Below are 19,644 nucleotides of genomic sequence, written 5' to 3'. Positions count from 1 at the left end.
ATGACTTCCATTAAGATATGGATAACTGACAGGAAGCACTTGTTCTTAACAGCCCACCCCCCACAATCTCAAGACCTCTCCAAGAACTCTGTGTATAAGGTGTAAGAACAAGTTTTTCCTTAGCTTGTTGACATACCAAACCACCACCGTATTGTTGAACTGAATAGAGACTGTTCCCACCTGAGGGTGGACATTTGTTGCAAATGTCACCAGAAGAAGCTCCAGCTGTTTTCCCATGAGTTGTCTGAGGTGGAACAGACCACCATGCTAAACGCGTCCTTCAAACCTTCAACAGCTTTATCGCGGTTTCCAAAGGGTCATTTTCCTAAGACTACAAACAGGTGCCGGGTATGACACCTGACATAAGGCAGTACAACAATGGCCACAGTAATAAATTCCAGAGTCCTGAGACATGTGCCAGCTACAAGAAGCAGGTCTGACAAAAGTGAATGAACTGTTCTCTCCTCTAAGGTCAAAAGTGCCAAGACAATTCCTAGTACCTAGGGAAGAGACTGTAAAGTTCAATGTAGCTCCCAAGGAGTGAAAGACCAGAAAGAAGCATTCCCTCTGTCTGATATAAAGGTATCTCAAGACACCCACCAAGTGTGGGTCAACTAGGTACAGGAACATTTTAAAGATCTACAGCCTCAGATATGCAGCTACCACTGACATGGAGTTTATGAAAACTACCAAGGCTGAGGGGTAGGGTTGCCAACCGTCCAGAATTCTTCCAGACTGTCCAGAATTAAGGGACACTGTCCGGAAGAATGGAAAATGCCTGTGTTGTCCAGAAAAAATGATGCACAGTGGGCATTTTCTTTTAGTTTAAAAAAATTACATTATTTTTTTTAGGGGCATTCTTTAAGAACGCCCTTTGCGTCTGGGTGCAGATCATGAAAACAGTGTCTTTGCGACTGTTTACGTCTGTCTACTCATTGTCTTCCATGTGCGCAGAATTTGAATTATAAAGACGACGGACTGTATGCTGAAAAGCCCCAGGCAAAGCACGAGTCCGGCTGGTGTTTGCTCTGAGTTTTCTCTAATCCAACTGTGGCACATGTAAGTTCCGTTTTTTTTTACCCCCTCAGTTTTAAGCTTTAACTGAGGTAAGACTCCTCTGTTCAAACTTAAGCATACTTGTTGTATATTGATCTAGAAGGCTGTGGGTGTGGGCTCCACTCCCACAGCATATAGATGGATTGCTCAAGCTCATACTGTGTTGTATTTTAATGGGGCAGGGTGCTGCAGTCCTGAGTATGTCCTCCTATGATGCCTAGTAGTAACTATGAATCTGTTTTCAGTTTGTCATCCATTTCATATTGCAATATTACAGACAGCTTACCATTTTTTAATGTAACATAGGAAATCACTTCTTCAAGGGCAGCATGCATTGATTTGTAGATGAAACATTGAAATATAAAATTGTTTGCTAGCAGCAACTTTTCATTAGTTGCAGATCTCTTTAATGTGGAATTATTTAGATGATGTTTTACTTCTGCAGAGATTGTGCACATCGATTGATATTGGTGGATTTTAATGACATAAGTATGAGTGGCCATTTATGGTTGAAATGTTCTGAATTGGGCAGTTTTGTCATTATTGGTTCATGTGTTTTGTTTTAGTGCTTACTGGCAAAATGTTTACAACTATAAATTTAACACACAGTCTGACAAGTGGTGTTGTTACTGTCATCACATCATCACTGCCAAAAATAATAAGGCTTGTTGAGGGCAATGTGTTTGTGTGTGTGTCAAAGGTGCAAGTTGAACGTTAGCCATATGTTTTTCATTCGCTTAATGAGAAATCAGAAGTGTACAGAAAAGTATCTACCATTTTTGAGCGGTAGTTGATGTATGAAAAGAGCACCTATAGCATTACTGCTGCCTGATTACTGATGAGGCTTGCTGAGCAGCAGTGTCTGTCAAAGAGCAATATGGTTATCTTATTTATGTGAAGACTTCACTGTCACATCTCATCTGATGTACCCTCTCTGAAGGGGCATCTATAGTCATCTGGGACAGTATGTATGTATGTAGGTGTTTTGTATTCGAGTACCGTATTAGAACTCTCTGGATTTTTAGTGTGAATTGGTTTAAGGGAACTAACATAAGGCCATTTTCATATGGTTAACATATCCAATATTTTAGAGGATTGTGTTGCCACAGCCTGGCAATATATGCTATTTAAGTATATCAGTAATATGCCAGTTTGTTTCATTAGAGATTCTACAGGAGCATGAGCGTACCAGTCTTAAAGTTGTGATGGCTGCTAATTCATGTCTGCTAAGCTGTTATGTATTAAAATTTAATACAATCAGGAAGGTGAATCAAAGAACTTTTGCTTGGCTTTAAAAATGTGTGCAAGGGGCCTATGATTTGAAAAAACCCAAAGGTAAACTTAATCCACCATTGGCCAGATGCATTTTCTTTCAATGCTGTTTCAGTGAATGTGAGTTTTAAAGGCAAAGATGTATTAAAGCTATGTCTGTTTATGCAAGACTGTATTGCTTGTTTAGCGAATGTCTATTAGTGTTTGTGCTGTAAAATTCGAAATAAAAGTTTTACATTAAATCCACGTATCTGTAATCATTGTAGAAGTAAAGCAGAAAACAGTATGCACACAGAGTTTTGAACAGTATTTATGGCAACTGGGGAGAAATAGAGAGAGCGCCAAGTAATGGGGCACTGGAATGGCTGTGTGTGTGTGGGGGGGTGCATGCATGGGGGGTACTGCATTTTGCTTTCATGTACATGTTCAGAATTTTTGACATGAAAAGTTGGCAACCCTACTGAGGGGAGACTAAAAAAATAGATGCAGAAAGGGTAGCGACTGGCTCACCACTTGTAAATGAATACACCTTCTTGAATGCTTTGCTGATTTTATTTGCAAGTAATCATTCAGAAGATCCAAACAGCATCTCAAATTTCCTGTAGAAAAATATGTAGAGAGAGACAAAAAGGACTCTTGTAACAAAGCTGCTCAGGCCACTCCTGTCGAGAACGGGCCCAAGATCCCTTCTCATACTGACTCCAAAAATAATCTGGAACAGTACTCAAGCCCTTCCTTGTCATAAGAAACTTTCTGGAAGTTTCTTTTCTTGAGAAATATTTGCACATCCTTATTTGTCTGTATGTTTTGGCAGGGTCATACATCTGGCATCGGCAACGAGGGAGGAGTTGATAAGGGAAAGAGAAAAGACAACCTCAGTCCATTATCTCCCTTGTCTAGGCTTTCTTGATTAAGCCCAGAGAGGAAAGAAGAATCTAATTTCCGACCAACTTTACAAAAAGGCAGTCAGCATGATGATCAAAACTGCAGAGGACACACAATGCTGGACATTAAAATCACTCAAATCCTCTGCATTGGGACCAAATATCTTACTGGAATCCAGATAGGGAGACAGCATGGCTCCAAATAAATCATAGCAGGGATGCAGATTACAGAAACTAGAGACTCTGCTAATTCCACTGTATTCTTGAAAAGAACAACAATAGAGAATAACAGCCAACTTCCATACAAGTATTTTGTTTTACGTCCTTTTTCTTTCATCCCTTTCAAGTACTCGCTTACCTTGGGTCCAAAAATCAAAGGATCTATGAAAGTAACAGGCTTCCCTGGGACTTACCATACATACCATGCATTCTTTATGCAGCTCATACTGCACTTATTTCAACTTACAAAAGACACTCAAAAACTAAACATCCTACAGAATAATTTTGTTATTTTTATTTGGCTTACCTCCAATAAGCCGACAATCAATCCAAGAAAAGTATCAATTATTTGTCACAGAGCAAAAAAAGACCAAAAATTCACCATTGATTGCTAGTCATGACTTCTCAAGATTGTGCAATCCTTATTTTACTAATCACAGATATCTTGGACTTTTATTCAACAAAATCTTACCTTCAAACATTATGCAGAAAAAACAAACCAGTAACAAATCAGTTAAACATTTACTACAAAGTGGCCAGCATTCTCATAACAGAAGCAAGGAGAGCCACTGCCGTTAATGTTCAGTTACCTAAACTTTAATATCCATTTCCTACGATAACTTTCCAGTCTACTTACAATGTTAAGCTTCTTCAAACAGCAGAAAACAGAATTCTTAGGCTTGTATTCCTATTGTCCTTCAATGAACATTACTGCAAAACCAGTGCAAACACTAAATGGCTGGCAGTCACTGCTACAGCTATGCTATTTATCTTTTTTTTTTTTTTTTTACTTTCAGAATACTGCATGAAAATAACTGTCCCCACTCAAAAAATGTTCTTAAGAGGTGAGCCACAAACTCGATCTTTGAAATTATGACTCCACACAATTACAAAGCCATGGTAATATTTAAGCTACTACAGAACAGCCTAACGTAAAATACTGCTTGAATACTGGAACAAAATATCCTATGTCCCAAGGATGCTAACAATTTCACAATATTCAAGAAACTGTTATAATCCAACTTAAAGCAGACTTGATGTGCTTTGGGAGGTTCCAGTTAAAGCTACTAGCAGTTCTTCTAGGTTTTATATAGGTTTTTGCATCACACTTCCCATACTGTACATTCATTAATTGTTCATATATAGCTATTTTTTCTTTAAGCTTCAGTTATAAAAAAAAGGTTTTCCATACCATATTCACTACATATGGAACTTGCCATTTAAATTATAGCCAGCTTAGCAAAACAAGAACACTCGTCCATCTATCCACTTAACTGAATAAACTACTTGAAACTTCAGTAAGGTGTCTGTCTCCGATGCCCTCCCTTTGGGAGGAATAATCTCCTAGATCTGCTTGCTGAAGTGATTTTATTTACACTAATGCTTTGTACTCTGTTTCAGCTTAGTAACGATATTGCAATTGCCATACTTCAATTTCCCCCTGTATTTACCTTTAATACCAATACCTATAACTTCCCTGAATTTAGTTTCCTCTGCAATATCACTTCTTAGTATGCCACTGTGCTTGTGCCTACATGTTCTGCATCCTTTGTGCTTTCTCCTAAGCAATAACTTCTAACCAGTTACTTAGAATTATTTTATCAATTCCTATCACGACTATACCCACTTCACATTTCAATGTTTTGAACTTTTATCATTCATTCATTGACAGCTTCTTTTTTGGTTGCTACTTTAACTGCTGCTGTTTTACTATTCGCTTTATGTTTTGCCAATACTTCACAGTATTAACTGTTCAACTTTTTGTTCTCACTGCAGAAAATGATCCCTCTTTGCTGCACTCAAGATTCAGGTCTCATATCTCTGGGGTTGTATACCGTACATACTGAATGTACGGCTGTGGTTTTACTTTTGTATGTTTATACTGCACATACCAGTGCTTGCTTCTTTTTCTTTCTCAGTCAATCTCACTGCATTCATTTTTAAGGTCTAAATTGTAATTGTACCAAAAAATATTTTCTGTGCGTTTGTGCCCTTGGGTATTAGCTGCGGCTAAAAATAAAAACAGTCTTTGAACAAGTTAATTTACCCATTTGACAAATTTAAAACAAAAAAAAAAAAAAATTCACCTCAGTATCCTACGTGAACCCAGTGAGGCACATACAGGAGTGCTAGTACATAGTTATGCCAGATTTCACTGACTTAGCAGCCTTGTCCATGGAGCTGTATGCCATGTGGACTATTAAGTTGCTCATATTAACAGCACTGGCTTTCTGAGTCTTAAAACTCTCCTTTGAAGGGTCCTTCAGAAGTCCCTTAGCAAACTGTATACTTATACTCAATGTCCAGCAGGTCTCTTGTGAAAAACATATATACATAAGATACACTGTTTACTGCTCTCCAAAAATAAGATACAAAACTCAAACCGTATTTCTTAAGTGGTCTGCCTCCCTGGATTACATGTCATGGGACAAACTACAGCTGAAGAAAACAGTCATATCTAGCTTATGGGTATCAATCCTCAATCTCACCTAGGAATTGGAACCACAATCAGAATGCTACCAAGCAAATGTGACAGTACCTTGTAGGAAGTCAAGCAAGGACAGCACCATGCACAAAAACTGCTTAACCATTCTAAAAATGTTGCATTGTCATTTCTGAGGTGAGGAAACCGCTACAGAGGGCCAGCCCTCTTTTTTTTTTTTACATCATATGGGGACTCTCCCCTCAACCTGGGAGTTTTACAAAGGATAGGAGGGAAAGAGAGCATCATATTTCTTCAAAACTGCTTTATCTTTGACATTGCGTGTGTGTCTGTTTTTGTCTCGGGTCTCCAAATCTGTGGAAACACAGTAGTCTTTTTACATATGAGAACGGGTGACTAAGATGCATCTTAGATGGGATGCAGATGGTGGGGGACAGGAAGCCTGATTATACCTTGAAGGGACTCTGGCACTGCAGAAAACTATACTCTGAACAGGAAACTGAGAACGGAAAGCTGAAAATTAGCAGGTTACACCACCACCTATGTAGAACTGATCAGCTGACAAGTGAAGAAGGGGTATCTAGAGATAAATGTCTAGACAGACTGGCACAGAATCAGGACTATAAAAAGCTAAAGCTTGAAATACAGATGCCTGTGAAGTAGGAACTGGATAAACAGATGCTGGTAAAACCAACATCAGTAACACAGATGCATAGTGTGTCAGCATAATCTAGAAAACTGATGTCAGCATGATGGATACCTGTACTAATGTCTGCTGTCACTGCCTGGTAAACAAACTTCAACAACACTAATGGTTGCTCACCTAGCATATGGCAAATCAACACCTGATAATTAGATTATTTGGTGTTAAAAGCCTGGGGGTCCTGGGACTAGAAGAACAGGTGTAAGACTTTGAGGATGACACTGGGTCAGATTTTAAAAGGCTTGCTCTTCAAGAAAGTGACATAGTCAGTTGTAAAGCCCATCTATAAAGTTGGCTTACACAGATGTCAGTCACTTACACCAAGAATAACTCTTTTAGCCTCTGGCCTCCCATCTCCTACCTGATAATAACCTAGAGATCGCAGACATACGCAGTGAGGCAAACAACTTTTTTACAGGTGGAATTAGGTATAGAAGCCAGAAGAAAGGTAGTGTCCTACCCAGATAGTAGCCGTTTTCCTTGCAGTGGTGGTTGGTTCCAACAATTGTGACAGAGAGCTTTACATGACCTCTTTCAATGTGCTCCACTGCCTTCTTTGCTTTAATTTCCTCAACAGAATACAAGGAACCTGTGCTCACATCTGTCAAGTCTTTTTCAATCTTATGCCTGTGTCTGTCACATTTAACTTTTTAGTGGAAGAAACAGAAGGACCTTGAACACTACCTTGACCAAAACATGAAAAGTACAGTTGTGTACACTTACCATAAATGTAGATGTTTGAGTGTATTCACTTTTGCAGTCATTACATTTGGGTAATCTGCTGGCAGGTTGCCCCCAGTCGGCCTGAATAACAATGTCTTGGGTCCTGCGTCAGTTGCTGTCTCCTCTTCCATGGCGTCAGGGGTATAAAACATGCAGCCAACGCCATTTTATTCAGTTTTTCGTGCCCCAGATGTCAGGTGCCACCCAAATACATAGTGAAGAAAAGAGAAGTTATAGAAAAGGGGGGATGGCGGGTGGGTAACCCTGACTGCAACAGTGAATACACTCGAACATCTACATTTATGGTAAGTGTACACAACTGTACTATGTTCTTCGTGTTTCACTGTTGCAGTCATTACATCTGGGTAGAATCCCAAAGCTATGGATGGGAGGATGGAACTAGATAGCATTAAGAGTGGCTATAAGGCCCTGCAGAAGTGCAGTGGCAAAGCCTGCCCTGGATTTGGAGAAGAGAGGCAAATGATAATGCTTTGTGAAGGTATGAACAGAGCTCCAAGTAGCAGCTTCTAGAATGTCTTTGGTTAGAACTCCTCTGAGAAAAGTTGCTGAGGTAGAGGCAGCCCTGGTGGAATGTGACCGGATCCCCTTGGGCACAGGTTTACCATGGTGCAAGTAGCAGAAACTAATGCAGTGGCTTATCCACTTAGAAATAGTCTGCTTTGATATAGCCTTCCCCTCTGATCCTGCAGCAAATGCCACCAGTAGTTGCTCAGACTTTCTTAGAGATTTGTTCCTGTTCAAGTAGAATCTTAGTTGTCTGTGTACGTCCAATTAACGCAGAATCCACTCCCCCTTTTTTTGCGGATTTGGGTAAAATGTTGGCAGGTGAATTGTTTGGTTAAGAGCCACACTGGATACCACATTAGGCATAAAAGAAGGATTGGTCCTGAGGGACACCCTGTCCGAGTAAAATGTAATAAAAGGCTCCACAGCCATGAGAGCCTGTAGCTCTGAATCCTTTCTTGCTGAAGTGATTGCCAAGAGGAAAGCTGTTTTCCAAGATAAAAATTTTATATCCGCAGTAGCTGCTGGTTCAAAACGAGGCAGGGTGATTTTTCCAACACAAAATTGAAGTCCCATGCAGGAGTTGGTGATCTTCTGGGAGGCCTTAAACTTTTGCCCCCTCTAAGATACTGTTTAAGCAGAGGATGAGAAAAGAGGGGAGGCTCTGTGTTGTAATGAGCCGAGATGGCACAGGCATGGATTTTTATTGAAGAAAAAGATAGGCCCTAGTCAAGCATCTCAGTCAAATATTGTACAATCTGAGGGATATTGGGTTTTGCTGTGTCCGTTCCCTGTGCTTGATTCCAAGCAGAGAATCTCTTCCATTTATCAGCATAAAAGAGCTTCTAGTACTAGGCCTTCTGGCTTCCAAAATGACATCCATCACAGATTTACTGAGAGGTGTTGTTTGAATAATTAAATGATCAGCCATGCTGCAAGGTTCAGAGTCTGGAGCTGATTGTGCAGAATTTGATTGTTCGGCTGAGACAGTAGGTGAGGTATTTGAGGCAAGTACCAAGGAGGAAGTTGAGATATATTCCTTAGAATTAGGTGCCAGTGCTGGCGAGGCCAGTCCGGAACAACTAGGATCATTTTTGGTTTTTCCTGTCTGACCTTTAGTAAGACCTTGGACAGAGGAGGAAGAGGGGGAAAGGCATAGACTGATAGGTTTTTCCAACTGAAGAATAGGGCATCCACTTTCCATGCTTTTCTGTGAATAGGGCATCCACTTTCCATGCTTTTCTGTGAATAGGGCATCCACTTTCCATGCTTTTCTGTGAATAGGGCATCCACTTTCCATGCTTTTCTGTGATAAGTCCTTGCGCAGAATTTGTCCAGTTGATAGTTCTATTTGCCTTTCCCCAAAATTATGTCTGGGCTCACCCATTTCTGTGTTAACATGCTGAAGATTTGTGGATCCAGTTTCCACTCGTGCGGGTCCATAAGATTTCTGCTTAGGTCGTCTGCCAGAGTATTTTGTTTTTCTGGAAGGAATTGAGCTTGAACATGTATTTGGCAAGTGAAAGCTGTGTTCCACAATGCCATGGCTAGTCTGCAAAGGGGGTAGGAATGTGTACTCTCCTGCTTGTTTATGTACCACATAACCGTGGTGGTGTCCATCTTTATCAGTAGTTGTCCTGGATGAAGTAAGTCCTTGAAGGCTGTCAGAGCATTCTGAATAGCTTGCATCTCTTTCTGGTTGATATGCAGATGCATTTGTTTTGGGCTCCATTTGTCCTGAATGCATCTCCCCGCCAGGTGGGCCCCCCAAGCATAGTCTGATGTGTCTGTAGTTAGGGTTTGGGTGGCAAGGGGTAGAGTGAATGACAGTCCCTTGTTTTGGTGACATGTCTCTGCCCACCAAAGAAACGCCTGCTGTAGGCAGGGAATGAGAGGAATCATTGTTTCCAGACTGTGACAATGTTGACTCCATAAACTTTTTTGGTACCATTGAAGTTTCCTCATATGCAGTCTCGCATATGGAATTAGTAGAATGCAGGATGCCATGAACCCCAAAGCCTGCAGAATTTGTCTTGCAGATAACTGAGATTTGTTGCCATTTGTTTGAAGTATGTTGTCAGTTGCCTTCGTTTGTCTGGTGTAAGGCAAGCCATCCGGGCAGTTGTATTCAAGCTTGCATCCAGGAATGTAATTATTTGAGAGGGTACCAGTTGCGATTTCTTTTCGTTTACTGTGTACCCTAGGCATGTTAGAAGCCTTTTTACAAACGCCAGATGTTGAAGAAGAGTGTCCTTGCCCTCTGCTTGAATGAGACAGTCGTCCAGATAAGGATACATTTGTATGCTTCTGTCTGCAGAATGCAATTACTGGTGCCAGGCACTTTGTAAAGACCCTGGGTGCAGCAGATAAGCCAAAGGGCAGTGCAGAGAATTGGTAATGCAAAAAACCTGCCTTGAAGTGGCGGTACCTTCTGCACAGTTCCCTTAATGGGATATGCAGGTATGCGAACCGGCGACTGGCTTAGAAGTTTCGCCGTCAGTTTTTTACCTCGATGGTCTCTTTCTTTGCGTTTTTTTGTGAACTCCGGTAGTCTGACTGCTAACAGACGACATTTCAGGGTAATTAAATCTTGATCCAAAATATTTAGAAGCAAAAACATACCGACACTTAATAGTGCGTTGGTTAAATCTAGCACAAAACCGACAGCAAGGCACATTATGATCTGGGCCTAGGCAAGGAATACAGTACAAATGAAAATCCTTAGGAGGTATTTGCTTTCCACAAGTAATGCAATTATTAACTTTTACTGACATCGGTAAGGAGCAAGAAAAAGTTTCCCCAATGGGGTACTTAGCTTTAGTTGAAGACTTCGGTTCTGAAAGTCGAATGCGAAAATTTCAGGAGTCGGCCGACCGGCACTTGCGAACCGCTTCTGCTTCGGGCACCGCGTGGTAAGAAAGACTTTATAAAATGGCATAGGCTGCATGTTTTATACCCCTGACAACCTGACGTCATGGAAGAGGAGACAGCAACCGATGCAGGACCCAAGACTTTGTTATTCAGGCCGATTGAGAGCAACCTGCCAGCAGATTACCCAAACATAATGACTGCAAAACTGAAACACGAAGAACATCAACTTTAAGGATGAGAGAGTCTGGAGGAAGCTGCTAGAGCTGGGGTTAATACTATAACATTAGAAAATTAAAGAATTCTTTAATGACTTTCATCTCAGGTATTTGTCAGTATTGTCAAACTTAAGGCATACAAAATGCAATAAAGTGACACATTCAACACCTAAGCAAGCCAAACATTTTAAACGTGCCTGTCAGTAAATTGCATCTTCTTCCTGCAGACATACTTTGACAAAAGGAGAATTTGTAATTGTAGTAACATAGACCTAGAGCCAACAACACTAACAAGAATATGAAATAAAAAAAAAATCAAAATGGTAGACTACCTGTCAAATTTAAAGGTGAGAAATCCATGGATAAGAAAAAATGAAAGTTCTGCTTGGAACAAATTACAGCAAAATTACCTCAAAAACTGCTAGCAGCAGTCAGGGGTCATTTTCTTTACCTGAAGACCATTCACAACAAAAAAGAAGTGCACAAGAAAAAAAGAACAATGTTATGAAACAGGAAAGTACAGCTGTGTACCTACCATAAATGTAGATGTTAGAGTGTATTCACTGTTGCAGTCATTGCTCTTGGGTTATCCTGCTGGCAGGCTACCCCCAGTCGGCCTGAATTCCAAAGTCCTGGTCCAACGTCGGTTGCTGTCGCCTCTTCCCTGATGTCAGTGCGCCAGCGGTATAAAAAAGATGCAGCCGACGCCATTCTCTTCAGTTTTTCTTGCCCCAGATGTCAGGTGCCCCCCAAAGGGTAGGCTAAAAATTTTGCAAATAAAAATGCATGCACTAACATAAACATTACCTTTCTCTACAAGCAAATACACCACATAGGTTTGTATAGAATAGAGAAGTACAGATAAGTCCCATCAATGAAAGGGGGATGGAAGAAGGGTAACCTGGACTGCAAAAGTGAATACACTCGAATATCTACATTTATGGTAGGTACACAACTGTACTATGTTCATCGTGTTTCACTGTTGCAGTCATTACTCTTAGGTTGAATCCCAAAGCTGAGGATGGGTGGCTGGGTCAAAATAGGATTATGAGTGGCTATGAGGCCCTGCAGAACTGCAGTGGCAAAGCCTGCTCTGGATTTAGAGTAAAGAGGTAAGTGGTAGTGCTTGGTAAAAGTGTACACTGAACTCCAAGTTGCAGCCTCCAAAATTTCCTTGGTTGGTATTCCTCTGAGAAAGGCTGCTGATGTGGCTGCTGCCCTGGTAGAATGTGGCCTAATATTCTTAGGCACTGACTTGCCATGCTGTGCATAGCAGAAACAAATGCAGTGTCCTATCCATTTTGAAATAGTCTGCTTTGAAATAGCCTTTCCTTGCGATCCTGCAGCGTATGCCACAAAAAGTTGCTCAGTTTTTCTGAAAGCTTTTGTTTTGTCCAAGTAGAAGCGTAGCTGCCTGTGTATGTCCAAAGAGTGCATAAGTCTCTCCCCTTTATTCTGGGGATTTGGATATAAAATTGGCAAATGAATGGTTTGGTTAAGAGTCACACCGAATACTACCTTTGGCATAAATGTTGGGTTTGTCCTTGGAGAAACCCTGTCCGGATGAAAAATGAAAAAAGGTTCCACTGCCATTAACGCCTGTAACTCTGAGACTCTTCTTACTGAAGTTATTGCTAGGAGCAGAGCAGTTTTCCATGATAGGAATTTTATCTCAGCTGTATTGGCTGGCTCAAAAGGAGGCAGTGTGAGCTTTTCCAAGACAACGTTGAGGTCCCACGTAGGTATCGGTGCTCTCCTTGGGGGGGTCTTATGTTTTTTGCCCCTCTGAGGTACTGTCTTAGCAGTGGATGAGAGAAAATAGGAGGTTCCATATTGTAATGAGCTGAAATGGCAGAGGCATGGTTCTTAATTGATGAGAAAGACAGACCTTTGTCCAGCATCTCAGTTAGGTATTGTAAAATCTGAGGAATATTTGGAACAAGCGGTTCAAGTCCTTGTGCCCAGTTCCAAGCACAGAATCTCTTCCATTTTTCTGCATAAGATTTCCTGGTGCTGGGCCTCCTGGCTACCAAAATGACATTCATAACTGCTTTAGAGAGAGGTGTGTTCTGAGTGGCTATATTATTCGTCATGCAGCCAGATTTAAGGTTCTGAGTTGGCTGTGTAGGATCTGGATTGTTTTGTTGGGTCAGAAGATGAGGAATTTGAGATAAAGTCCAGGCTGGCCCTTGAGACAAGCTCTTTAGGATTGGGTATCAGTGCTGGCATGGCCAGTCTGGGGCAGTAAGAATCATTTTTGGCTTCTCTTGTCTGACTTTTAGGAGTACCTTGGGGAAGAGAGGTAGTGGTGGATAGGCATAAACTGTTAGGGTTTTAGAGCTGAATGATAGCGCATCCACTTTCCATGCTTGTTTGTGATAAGTCCTTGTGCAGAATCTCTGTAGTTTGCAGTTGTGAGGGGAGGCAAATAGATCTATGTCTGGGCATCCCCATTTCTTTGTTATCATGCTGAAGACTTGTGGATCTAGTTTCCACTCGTGAAGGTCCATGAGGTTTCTGCTTAGTTTGTCTGCCAGAGTATTTTTCTTTCCTGGCAGGAATTGTGCCTGCAGATGTATTTGATAGGTCAGTGCTGTGCTCCACAAAGTCATGGCTTGCCTGCAAAGGGGGTAGGAATGTGTGCCCCCTTGCTTGTTTATGTATTTCCTATAAGGTTGCGATTTGTCTTCTCCGCCTTTAGCAATAGTTGTCCTGGGTGTAGTAGATCCTTAAAGGTTGTCAGGGCATTCTGTACAGCTAGCATCTCTTTTTGATTGATATGAAGATGCATTTGGTCTGTGGGCCACGTGCCCTGTGTACATTTTCCCACCATGTGTGCTCCCAGGCATAATCCGATGCATCTGTTGTTAGTGTCTGCCTGGCTATGGGTAAAGTAAAAGGCTGTCCCTTGTGGTGACAGGCCAGTGCCCACCATCGAAACTCTTGTTGCAGGCAGGGAATGAGAGTAATTATTGTTTCCAGGCTGTGGCAATGTTGAGTCCTAACACTTTTTAGATACCACTGTAGCTTCCTCGTATGCAGTCTTGCATATGGAATTAGCAGGATGCAGGATGCCATGAAGCCCAAAGCCTGCAGAATTTTTCTTGCAGGTAGCTGGGTCTTTGTTGCCATCATTTGAAAGTAATGAGTCAGTTGCCTTTGTCTGTCTGGCGTGAGATAAGCCATCTGGGCAGTTGTATTTAAGCTTGCACCCAGGAATATTCTCTCTTGAGAGGGCACTAGTTTTGATTTATTTTTGTTTACTGTGTACCCTAGGCAAATTAGTAATCTTTTTACAAACGCCAGATGCTTTAGTAGAAAGTCCTTGCTCTCTGCTTGAATAAGGCAGTCGTCCAAGTAGGGATATATTTGAATTCTTTTTTGTCTGCAAAATGCAATTATTGGTGCCAGGCATTTTGTGAAGACCCTGGGTGCAGTAGATAAGCCAAAGGGCAGTGCAGAGAATTGGTAATGCATTGAGCCAGCTATGAATGTGAGGTAGCTACTGCAAGACTGTCTGATTGGGACATGCAGTTATGCCTCTTTGAGGTCCAACTAACTAGCCAAGCCTTCTTGCCCAGCATGGGTAGAAGTTGCTGCAGTGTCAACATTTTGAATTTTGGAACGTCCAGGAAAGTATTTAGAGTAGACAGGTCCAGTACTGGCTTCCAAGCTTTGTCCTTTCTGGGTACCAAGAAAAGTCTTGAGTAAAATCCTTGCCCCTGCTCTTGCTGTGGTACTTTCTGAATAGCCCTCATGTCCATGAGAGCAGAAATTTGTTTTTGTGCCTCTGCCCATTGATTGTGTGGCAGATCTGGCATACCTTTTGGCCTTGGTAGGGTGTGAAAGTGGAACCTGTAAACCTGAGAAACAATATTCAGTACCCATTTGTCCTGGGTGATCATGTACCATTTTTGTGAGAAAAGTGCTAGTTTTCCCCCTAAGGGTGCTGCCAAAAGGTAAGTGCTTGGCATTGGTAGAGGAAAGTCATTGGGACTGTTTCCTATAAGGGTGCGATTTGTCTTCTCCGCCTTTGGGGGCTGAAGCACCCCATTGTTTAGGTCTGTATGAGCCTTGGGGCTGAGACCTGCCTCTTGGGCGTCTGTATCTGCCTCTTTGCGGACTGTCTGACACTGGAAAGGACCAATTTGTATAAGGCCAGTTCCTGCTAAATCTGGGTGGCTGAACCTGTAAGAAATCCTTTACTGTCTGCATTGATTTTGCTTTATCCTCCATTTTCTAACACCTCTTCTGCCTTAACACCAAACAAAGTATCATGCTGTAATGGAGCATCCAATAATTTTGCTTTAACATGATCAGGTAAACTTTGTTCTTTTAACCAAGCATGCCTTCGAATGACAAAACCTGTAACTGCGGCTCTGCAAGAAGCCTCTAATGAATCAAAAACCACATTGCAAAGTATGCTTTCCCACTTGTTCAGCTGCATCCAATAAGTCCTGCATTTCCTTATTTTCAAGGCATTCTGAGCTTGTAAGCATTTTCTGTTTTAGCAAAGACATTAGATATTGTTGATATTTAAGCATGTGAAACTGGCAGTTTAAAGCCCTTACAGCTAAAGTAGCAGAGGTGTAAACTTTTTTCCCCCATCTGTCCAGTGCTTTAGAAACCCTATCAGAGGGAACAGGGTTTTTTTGCAGTGGAAGCCTTGACCCCTTTGGGACCCTGAGAAATTGTTTCTGGGTCAGCAGCAGAGTTTTTATAAAGAAATTTATGAGAATCTGGGACCCTGTAATACCTACCTGGCTTAACTGGTGCAGGGGGTAAAGAATCAGGAGACAAACTGGATTCAGAAAATACATCAACAACATCTAGTACAGGGGGGACAGCAAGGGGTCTGTGCTGAGGCAGTAAAAGAAAGTATCCGAGCCTTTTCTTGGATTCTGAATAATCCTGGCTCTCCCAATGGAAATGCTCCCTCATGGTGTGCAGGGTTTCCCCAAAAGAGTAATCCTCAGGAGGATAGGCTGAAGGGATAGACTCTTCAGCGTATGAGTCCTCATAGGGAGGAAGAGAATATCCCTGTTCTGAAGAGGAATCAGAGGAAATAGAAACTTGGTCAGAGGAGTCATAGTCAGTGTCTTGCCTAGGCCTTTTATTAGGAGAGGGATGGGAACCCCTGATCAAAGTAATTAGATTCTTGGCCATTTTAAGCATCTGTTTCTTTGGCATGGATGACTGTCCAGGACAATGCTGTACCGGTTTCTTTGTTTTTAAAGGTGTTTTAGACTTTGCCTTGGCTACTGAAATGGTCTTGATAGTAAGCTGTGTAGGTCTGAAAACACCCTCAGAAGCCGATGCCTGCTCAGCGGCTCCGGACCCATCTGAGGGAACAGTTTCTGTAGGCCCAATACCTTGGGTTTCCAGAGGCCTAGTTGTCTCCACGTGGGAGTCTGAGACAGCCTGTGGCTCTGAGGTAGCGGGTGTCGGGGGCTGCGAAAGCGCCTCACTGAGAACCGGCGACTGGCCTAGAAGAGGCTTCGTCAGTTTGGGACCTCGGATGCCTGTCCTTTTCTTTGCCCTTGCGCTTTTTATGAACTCCGGTCGTCGGTTGTTCCGATGGCATTATATAGTTAAACCTTCGGCCAAAGTAATGTAAAGCAAAATCGAACAGACACGTTGGTTGAATCTAGCACAAAACAGACAACTAGCAACGTCGTGGTCAGGGCCTAGGCAAGGAATACAGTAAGAATGAAAATCCTTATGAGGTATTTGCTTCCCACAAGAAATACAATTGTTAACTTTTACTGACATCGGTCTGGAGCAAGAAAAAGTTTCCCCAACGGGGTACTTAGCTTTATTGAAGACTTCAGATCTGAAATTCAATTTCGAAAATCTCAGGAGTCAGCCGACCGGCACTTGCGAACTGCTTTTGCTTCGGGCACCGCGCGGCAAGAAAGACTGAAGAAAATGGCGTCAGCTGCATCTTTTATACTCCTGGCACACTGGCGTCAGAGAAGAGGCGACAGCAACTGACGCCGGACCAGGACTTTGGAATTCAGGCCGACTGCGGGTAGCCTGCCAGCAGGATAACCCAAGAGTAATGACTGCAACAGTGAAACACGATGAACATCTAGAGTAATCAGTCTGGGGAAAATACTGAGAGGTCCTAACACTTAAGTATAATCAACCCTTGAAACTGGAGCTCTGCAATATCAAATCTCCATGTCTACCACGAAAATATCCCCTTCTGAAAAGCAGTGAGTATTCCATGGTACCCAAGCAAAGTAATAAAACTCAAAACTCCACTGGAAAAATGCAACAGGACTACTGCAATCTACTCACTCAAAGGGGAAAAAAAAGTAAGTAAAATGAAAAGTCGCTCCTTAGTTGCTGATAAATGCTTTATTAAAAATTTTCCGGCTGTAAAGCGAGCAGTTCACAGGAAAAGGGTTGCCAGCAAAGGCAAAAATCGATATAAATATCTCTGGCTGTGGTCCAAATCATAGAGCTAGTCACAAAGAAAGATCAGCTCAATACCTAAAGGACCAGCACTGGATCACAATCACTACTCTATTCCAAATACTAAGTCTGTCTGGCTCTACCTAATACAAGCATATTAATGAAACCTAAGAGAAACTGAAGTAAAACATCTGTGGTTTGACAAGAAGCTAACAGCTGAACAGCAACAAATAACGCAAAGCCACTAGAACAGAACCGTTTTTCTCCTTCAGGCACCTGTGTAGTGGATACTGTTCAGATAGGAAACTACACTGTCAAAGATGCAAATTACTGAATTCTGTCCTTTTGCCCTTCAGAATACACTGTTGTATTTCTTTAGCTGCTACAGCATAATTTTTAATAATCAGACTACATTACTAAGAAAGGTGCACTATGCCATACAAAATGTTGAAAAAAGTGTGTGTCATAAGGGATTTATTCCCCCTGCGCGTAAAACGGTGTTTACACAAATTAAGTAACTGATTTTTTGTGTGCAAGTTTTGTAACCTGTGGCACCTAATGTGTTGTGTGCCACCCGGTGACACAGCAGACAGTGCTGCTCTTTCACAGCTCCAGTGTAGGGGGATAAATCCTAGTCTCTGGATAATGTGTAGTAGAGTCTGTACGGATCCTCTCCTGTCCATCCAGTCTCTTCCTCAAGGCAAGCTACTTATGTTAATTATGCACTGTAATTAAAAATGTGTCTATATTTGTACTGGTGCTTTTTCTCATCAGGGATGGCAATGTAAGGCAATCAGTGGAATTTACCCAGTTAACATAGAAAACAAAAACAGAAAAAGCTTTAGCGATTCAACCAGTACAGACAATCTGGAAACAGCCCGACATGGAATCCATAACATTTAAGCAACATTAGACTCAAGCCAAATTTGGTGGAGGAAGGAGAGGTGCAAATTCAAATATTCAAAAAAAGCCTTACAACATCCAGGAGTTTAACCATTTGAAATGGACATTTAAATGGCGTGTGTGTTAACAGTGCAAATCAGAGCTGAACAAGGTTTAATTATTATGCTTATCTAGTTAAACATACAAAAAAAGGACAATAGCTACTGACAATTATCAAGCAAAATTTACCAACCTCCTTTCCCACCACATAATCGAGGCTCCAGGATGTACACAACTCCATGATGCAGTTCCTCATCAGTGGTAACCAAGCGGCCATTACACTTCACGTAGAAATCCTCAACAGGAACTCCCTATTGGATAGAGAGAGAACAGTTACAGAGGTCATCATACACAACAGAAAATGCACTGGTCATTCTTTTACTAGCTGGTAAGCAAAGTAGTCCAAAGGACCCCTTTCGATCATGAACTGAGCACAGTGTAAAAGCATATCATCACGATACAAAACACAACAGAGAGAGAACAAAACTCAAAGGCAGACAGCTAGTGCTCAAGACAAGACCAGTATCAAGTACTACAGTGACCCAACAATGTATGTGAACTTCTAAATTCTGCAAATGTATACAAAATAATTTTCTTCCCCCTTGCCAGACACATGAAAACTAACTAAAGAAAGATTTATAGTATATGGATCCACCGCCCTCCAATCCAGTGAAACAACATTTTCTAACCTGCAAAAACTAACCAAAACATTTTGTGTGGAAGGTACAGCACCTTGCAACACACAACTTAATATAAATTGCAAAAAAATGATAGATCAGTGAGAAAAGTTGTTTCCTTTTCTATGACAGCCTATTAAACAAAAACAAAGCTTCTCCTTGCATACAGCATTTTTCAAAATACTGTCTGTAACCAATTCAAACACAATGAAACTGTCTATGACCTGCTGTCTAAATCCCACTTCTGCCAAAACTGTAAAATGAACTGCTCTAAAAAGAGTTGGAAAACACTACATCACATACACTACCTAACAAAACAGTTCAGCTATTTCCCAGAGATAAAATGACTTTGCTTCTACAGTTTGTCTAAACTGAGCTGGTCTTCATAATGCAAGGTATGACTGCTCATAACAAGATAAACAGAACATATGGGTCCACATGGTTTAGGCAACAGGAATAATGGGAGGAGATGCAATTCTAGACTTCTGTCATGTAAAATGGCTTAATGGTGGCCAACACATGGTTCTCCAAGACAGACACATCATCAGCATCTGCAAGACTGGATAATGTGCAACTTTGGTATACTTACTCATAGTTAGGAAAGGACACTCGGGTTAAATTAGAGATTGCAAAGTCATAGCCTTGTGGAACTACTGGCACACCACACTAGTAGCCACAATCGGCTGCAAGCACT

At 41.6% G+C, this 19,644-nt stretch overlaps 1 protein-coding gene across 1 annotated transcript in view; it reads right to left on the bottom strand.

The window, feature by feature from the left end:
- The window catches only part of SDE2 (SDE2 telomere maintenance homolog), a 665,355-nt gene that overhangs the window by 549,807 nt on the left and 95,904 nt on the right, over positions 1 to 19,644 (bottom strand). The window contains exon 2 of the mRNA XM_044059687.1: positions 18,467 to 18,584. Within this exon, the coding sequence (XP_043915622.1) occupies positions 18,467 to 18,584 (118 nt within the window). The remainder of the gene's footprint in view (positions 1 to 18,466; positions 18,585 to 19,644) is intronic.

This window comes from Protopterus annectens, chromosome 1.part2 (genome assembly GCF_019279795.1).
Source record: "Protopterus annectens isolate FY-2018-M chromosome 1.part2, PAN1.0, whole genome shotgun sequence".
Classification (NCBI taxonomy): domain Eukaryota; kingdom Metazoa; phylum Chordata; order Ceratodontiformes; family Protopteridae; genus Protopterus; species Protopterus annectens.
Note: the sequence above shows the minus strand (reverse complement) of the source record. Positions and strands in the feature narration are given on the sequence as shown.